Source organism: Gobio gobio (assembly GCF_949357685.1).
Source record: "Gobio gobio genome assembly, chromosome: 15".
Taxonomy (NCBI): Eukaryota; Metazoa; Chordata; class Actinopteri; order Cypriniformes; family Gobionidae; genus Gobio; species Gobio gobio.
In genome coordinates this window covers 34,309,479-34,316,875 of record NC_137108.1, presented here as the reverse complement: position 1 = coordinate 34,316,875, position 7,397 = coordinate 34,309,479, and the positions used below count along the sequence as shown (strand labels likewise).

The window sequence follows — 7,397 nt, the reverse complement described above, 5'->3', positions numbered from 1 at the left end:
CATAAAAACACAGAACCTGTGTGTTAATATCAAAGTGGTGTTACTCATTTCACTTGTGAAGAGGATGTTTACATACTGTAAGGAGTTTTAAAGGTGCAGCAGCAAAAAAATTGCCTGTTTAGTTCTTGGGGTCAGAAAATGGTAATAAAAACAAAATTGTGTATGATAAATATGCCTAATACAATTGTCATTTGAATTCAGCAAAAAAAATATCCAACTCTGTCATCATTTACTCGCCCTCGTGTCGTTCCAAACATGTATGACACAAAATAAGATGTTTTGAAAAATGTATTTTTTTGTCCATAAATGAAAGTCTTGCTGTTTTTGCTAAATATATTTTGGGTAGCACATTACAATTAAGTCATACAAGTTTGGAACAACATAAGAGTGAATAAATGTTGACAGAATGTTACATTTTTGGAGGTACTGTCCCTTTAAGAGCAAGTTTGTTAAACAGACTTCTAATGAGAAATCTCACAATACATTCCAATGGTGTATTTCCACTGAATCTCAGCCCTTGAAAATGTTCACGCCCTCTCAGAACAAGACACAAATTTAAAAATACCATTAAATGCATTATTCGGCCCATTTGTTATAATTACTGGCATTGTTGCGGTGTATGTAATGTCATTAATAACAGCTCGTGCCCGAATAATACGCTTAATGTTATTTATCTGTAGATAGATGTGGCTAATCCTCATTCATTTGCTCTGGATCAATGCAAATCCGCTAGCGTGAGCGAAATCCCTCCCTGAGCCTGTGGCTCCTAATGTATTTTCCCACCATTAACCAGCTATAATCCCTGCTAATCATTGCTAATCCACATCTCCTGTGTTTGATGATACTCTGCTGATGAAGGAGGTGGCGTCGTGTCTCAAATGCCCAGGATCAGCCCGGGTCTGTAGTTCGCCAGACGTGGGCATGAGCCTGGAAGTGATTTGTACTGTGGAGAGAGGAGCCACTGGGTTTTCAGGTAAGCCTGATGGCATTGGCCATCCCAGAGTGCATCTTCCTGTTGTTTGGCCTAATTATGCATAAGTAACAAAGCTGTACTCATCAGACTTGCGCGTTTAAGTGCTGTTCTCCTATAGATTGGCTTTAATGGCTCTGTTTCTTATTCAAGCATTTAGTGTCTTTATTCACTAACCCTTGGTCTGTCTCCATGACATTTGAGAACTTTCAGGACTTTAGAAGACAGTTTTGTAATTACATTTTTGTCGAAAGCACCAGTCAATAATCTCTTACATGTATGCTTGTTTCGTAACCACCATGACAGGAAGCTAAAATAATGGAATATAATTATAACACTCAACAAAGCATCATAATGACTTCCAGTCTCACAGCAGGATATACAGTATTAATGCACATCTTGTGTGCTGAGAGTTTAACTGATGGTCACTGGAAATGTACGTTCCAGTATTTAATGATTCTGTACATAAGTCACTGTCAATCTGGGCATACATCCCATTTGAACAAAAGCCTAACTCTTTGGGAACACAGCCTGCTGTGGACATCCTATCTGCTTTCTTACAGAGCTGTCGTTCATAGTGACATCTGGACAAACTCTGGCCCCTGAGACTCATTCCACATACATTCATTCATGGTTTACTATTCCTATTTATAGTGGTCACCACAGTGGCAAGTCATTTTTAGTTGCACATTTGGAAAACTGCAGAACTTGTATAGTTTTAACAATAAAAAAAGACTGTTTCAGTCTACGTACGTCATAAATGTATACCCTTTTACTCTAAATAATTGAATCATCTTGGTGCCATTCTCATTCCAGGTAATATCACCTTTCAATTCCACTCTTCTTCACGTAGACCCACCTGTAGCACCTTTGCCCTGAATCCAGGTGGGCTAAAACCTGACAAGTAGCTGAAAAAAAAAAAAAAATGCTTATCGCTTTCCTCATCTTTCTGTCTCATTTTCCTCTTTCTACAACAGGTCAATAGATATAACAGGTTGAAAACATTCCTTTAGATTTCTTCCCATTAGACCAACAGGGTAATAATGGAGTAATAGGTTCTGTAAGATTTGGCCTATATATAGACTGTAATGCTTTGGTAATAGATTTCCATTTTAGGAAGCTGATTTGTAGAGGAAAGGCCAAAATACAACCTATATAAAAATGGTGTCACTTCTTAAAAATTTTTTTTGAGATAAATGTTGGCATGGGATTAAAAGAAGCATATCTTTTGGGAACCGATGGATTATTAGGCTGACTTTTGAAGAGGACTGTGGAAAATGTAACATCGAACTCTATGCGCCGTAGCTCGTGCATGAACTCTTTACGTCGTTAGGGGGCGCTTGGGAATCACTGTTTTCTCTTAACTTCTCTTTCAATGCGATGCCTGAATAAGTGGACACTCACAGCTCGTATCACATACTGTAGAAAAACAGAAATGTTGGGTGTCTAAGATAAATTGCAAGAAAAATAAACAAAACCAAGGTATAAGAACTTTGTCACTTGTTTATTTAATAGGCTAACAAACCTTTCCTCTGTTAGTAGCTTGAGCTTTGACTGTTGGCAGAGCTTGTTTAGGATGCTGAGCTTAATTTACCCGCACTACAATAGTTCTTTAAAATTCAATTATTTGTATAAATGATTTGTACTTTATAAACTAAGTAATTTATAATGAATAAAAGTTGCTTAGGCTATAGGGTAGTATACGTTCTCTAAAAAAACACCTCAAATCCAATCGCGAACGAAGGAGATCCGGGGAAAAACTAGCATAATGAAATTAAAATAGTCTTTTCAAATGGGAAAATATTTACATACCCCACGACACTTTATAAATATGGGTAACAACACAAATCTACCATTTTATATCTACCATTTGACAAAGATGACAATTGAATTTTCCACAACAAAAAAAAACTTTCTTCGCCCATAGGCTATAGGCAAATAACGTCCATTTCCAATCCGATATTTCTTATGAGTGATTTCAATTTCAATCAACCTGAACTTTGATTATCCTCAAGCCGTTCTTAAAACTTATTAAACAGGTGAAATGTATATTACAGCAAATGATAATGATTAATGAGGGGCTACAGAGTGAGGGAAATCAGCATAAAATAAACGATGGATAGAGGATGCCTTAGAAGATGCTAGAGAAATAAGAACCTTCTTAAAGACTTCGAATTTTGATTTGCGAGTCACGGATAAAAGCAAACTATCACAGCAAATTCCCAATTCTACGCCCATGTAAAATCAAACGAGTTTTTTCTATATCCGTTTAGGTATTTAACGTTTTTAAATATTATAAGATTTCGATAGCTAATTGGTTTTTAGATAAATTTGCATGGTCTGTATATAATAGGCTATTGGTGTTCTAAAGCAAATCATTGTCACAGTCTACTTGGGTTTTAGAACAACCACAAAATGTTACCTGTTAAAATGTATAAACTAGAGCTTAGAAAATAACAAACTGGATGAAATGTATGGTCCTAGTATAAGGCTTTAACATTTTGACGTACCATAAATGCACCATTGTAGACTTAACTGTGCGGTTGTTATAGTGTTCTCTTACGCAGACGGTACATTTTTATTAATTACATTATGTTTGAATTATATTTTAATAGGGCGAAAGCGAATTTTTTACATTTACAGCTCATAAAACATCGTTTAAAATTTATTTTTTAATCTATATGATTGTCCATATTTAAATGTTGTACCTACGTTGTGTGTATTTTTTTTACTTCATCATGCATTAATAAAAAAAAAGTATATAATCAAGGCGTAATTCCGTGCATTTATTTAAATGCTTTTGATTTTCGAATAGCAACAAACACAGAATTTTGATTTCACAGTGATTTCATGAAAGCTTATTTCGTTCACCATCACCATGATAGGCGTGAAAATGTGCAAAAAAGACAGAAGTCATGTTCTTGTATATATGTTTTATGTAAGTAATAAAATATTACTATAACATAAATATAAACGTGACTTTGCAGTCTACATTTCGCAATCAACATACAACCAATGTAGTAAACAAAACATTTGTAATCCACTGCAACATAATCAACAGAGCCGAACAAAAAAAGCTCCAAACACACTTAGGAAATAAATATATAGATATATAAATGGTCATAAATGAAATATTAAAATATCTTCTTGGAATTAGTAAGTGTACAAAACTGCCCGGAAAACAAAACAAAACGAACCCAGAACAAATACATATGTTTACATATTCGACATATTTACATATTGGAAATAATCCTGACAACTATTTATTTAAAATCTTTCTTTTCTCTTGTAATTTATTTTTATTTTTATTACTTTTTTTTGGAAAAGGTTGTATATTCACACTGTTCAAATAACATTGCAGAAATGAACACCTGCTGTCCAATGAAAAATGCCAGACCTTGAGAAACGACACGAAACGTTACCAGCCTCCTATTTATTTTTTTGACCCCAATCCTGAAAAGAAGTCCCAAAAACACATCCCTTATTCACTAAAACAACTACTTTCCCCCATGTCCAGGCTCATAAGTAGGATGTAAAATGTAAGTAACATAAACGAAACGGGCACAGCTGACATAGAGAGTGTCAAGAGTTGTCCAATAATCAAGAAGAATTAAGTGTACAGCACGATTTTGGGCACTGAAAATTACCTGAGATATTTCTTTCTGTTTCATTTTGACTCATCACTCTCAATATGTTTAGCTGGAGCAGACTTAGGAAATAGTGCCGGTTCAAAATAACGCGAAATTGGGAACGAAAATTGTAAACAAGTAAAGCATTAATGTCGTAGTAGGCTATACCTCGAACAAATACAGTGTCAAAAACAAAACAAACAAACATGGAACGAAATTAAAATAACATTATTATAAGTGCCTCATGCAAAGAGGAAAAAAGGAGAACAGTAGAACTCAAAATGACTAAATATGGTTTCAGACAGTGTATATTCATGTTGCCGTTTTAACGTCTCTGCATCTTTAGACGATATCAGGTGCTAAGAAATGATCATTGTAAACAGTTCCTGGTGCACTTGTTTGTATTGAAGGTTTTGACCAAGTGCCTGTTCTTTCCATCACGAATTTCATCTGTCTCAAGTTGAAATTATAGTAAAATACTCGCTAGACAGAAAACAAGATCTTCGCGTTAAAACATTCAAATGAAAGTAAACAACACAAATAATACAGATAATCATTGTAATAATTAATCTGGTTAATCGCTTTTACAAAATCACTGTCCACTCTCCTTTGTCCAAGGAGACATTGCCCCTTTTGTGGCTCGTAGCTCCCTTTTATCGGCGAATTTCTCCAGAGTGGCACAAACGATACAATTTTCGTAAACACTGGTACTGATTTGATAAATGCACGCGAAGCTGACGCGGTACTTTATGCATTTTCACGTTATTCAGAATTAGTGGCGTCCCGTAAGCTGTCCGGTCTCTGTCAGCGAACTCTTCCCAAACTTTCTGTCTCTGATCTCTTGGGATAAACAAAGGGGATAAACAAAATCCATTGCAGTTTCTTTTCAAACAAGAACACTGTTTATGATAGCAGTCACTGGACAGGACTCTGTAGTGTGTGGTGGAGAGGGGGTGTCTCCGCTTGTGAGTATACGTCCTCCATGGTTGGATGAGGGACCCCCACCGGTGTCATTCTTTTCTCTTTCTGTCTTCTGTTGCAAAACCACACACGCACAACCTCTTTTTCCAACTGCAGAGTGCCAGCTAAAGAGGTGATTTCGTGGGCGGAGGGCTTGGGGCACTTTAAGAAATGGTTCTCCAGTGCCCCTTTCACTCCGACTTCGATGGAGGTCCTCTTCTTTCGTTTCCGGCCCTGTGCTGCAATCTTGTCCAAATTCGTGGGGCTGCCCGTGTTCGAATCTGTCTCCTCGAGCCATTTGTTAAGCAGAGGTTTAAGTTTGCACATGTTCTTGAAACTCAGTTGCAGAGCCTCAAATCTACAGATGGTGGTCTGGGAAAAGACGTTTCCGTAGAGCGTGCCCAGCGCTAAGCCCACGTCCGCCTGCGTAAAACCAAGTTTGATGCGCCTCTGCTTGAACTGTTTGGCGAACTGCTCCAGGTCGTCGGAGCTGGGGGCGTCTTCGTCCGAGTGGTCCTGGTGGTGGCTGAACGGCTGCTGAGGAGACTCCATCTGGTTGTCATGGCTACCCGCGTCGTCGTGGAGCGGGTCCCGCAAGCCGTGGTGCAGCGACGGCTGGGGGCTTAACATAGTGTAGCCCGTCTGCGAGTAGACCAGCGACTGGTGCCCATTGGAGGCGGGAGAGAGCGGGGATAAGTGGTGCGTTGTGGTCGGCGCCCATGATCCGTGGTGGCTGTTTTGCGTCGGCTGGTGGACCAGATGCGATCTGTGATAGCCGTTCCCCAGGTCTTCTCTGCTCTGCACGCTGGCTTTGTTGTGCTCCGCTTGTCCGATGTGGGTGCCGCTGGTCCAGTCGGTGTTGGAGGTTGGCAGCCACTGGTGGTGCGTTAGGCTCATCGGATGTCCCGTGTTGGTCGCTAGCCCTTGTAAGTACTCGTGGTGCATCATTTTCTGCACCTCTCTGTAGGTCGTCCCCTGGTGCATCCTGTCCGAATCCGGATGCATTAGCGGGTTCGAAGGCAATGAGTTATTCCGCGGAATATACTGAGCTGTTGTCGCCATGGCTCCGACTTAGAAAACTGACAAGCACTTCGGAGATCTTTGAGCTTTAGAGCCCAAAACGCAACAACCTGCTCTGGGAGGTCTTAGGGAATAGCTAAGACACGCCTCCCCTGCGCGTGCATTGGTTCCTCGCCGACTACAGCCCACCAGGTTTCCTTATTACCTCTAGCGGGCCGCTTGGTTGGCTGCCGGGCGCCGTGATCCCAGTTACTCGCAATTGGCCGCTTTCACTAGACGCTTTCTCTTTTTTCCTTTTCTTCTCCTCTCCCCACTAGTCAAGAGAGCGTGAGCAGCAAAACCGTAGGAAATTACTGGGCTTTGAGGGTTGTTTTGCAAATAACCACGTGGGGGAGTGTGGTACTCTTTTTGGCGGGGTGGAAGAATGACCCGCCTTGCGTTGCCTCTTTTAGTAACTGTACCGCTCCTCTTTGCAAGTAGATTAGTATTCTAAAGTATCTCAGGAGCCACCCACGAGAAAGATGAAAATCAGTAGGCCTACGATACATTAAAAGGTGTTTAGATAGCAATAATTTAAGTGTTACCCACATGCACAATTATTTATGATTATTCAAGTATGCACCATCACGGAATCATGTATCGAATCAATAAAACATCATACAGAAATACAGACCGCCCACATTGCAACATATCAGACCACCTCCATCATTATGCATAAATGCATAAACAATATACTGCCAACCCCGTAAATAAATAGACTTTTATTTAATTACATTTAATACGCATTTGAAATGTTTGATTAAATTTCACTGAGAGTA

General features: G+C 39.3%; 1 protein-coding gene across 1 annotated transcript; it reads right to left on the bottom strand.

The window, feature by feature from the left end:
- Positions 1-3,899: 3,899 nt before the first annotated feature.
- pou3f1 (POU class 3 homeobox 1) lies at positions 3,900-6,634 on the bottom strand. The gene has a single exon (XM_079836471.1). The coding sequence runs from the start codon at positions 6,619-6,621 to the stop codon at positions 5,515-5,517; it is 1,107 nt and encodes a 368-aa protein (XP_079692597.1). The 5' UTR covers positions 6,622-6,634; the 3' UTR covers positions 3,900-5,514.
- Positions 6,635-7,397: the final 763 nt, after the last annotated feature.

Excerpts from the sequence above, each read along its gene's own strand:
- pou3f1 (XM_079836471.1), bottom strand. The coding sequence starts at position 6,621 with ATGGCGACAACAGCTCAGTATATTCCGCGGAATAACTCATTGCCTTCG.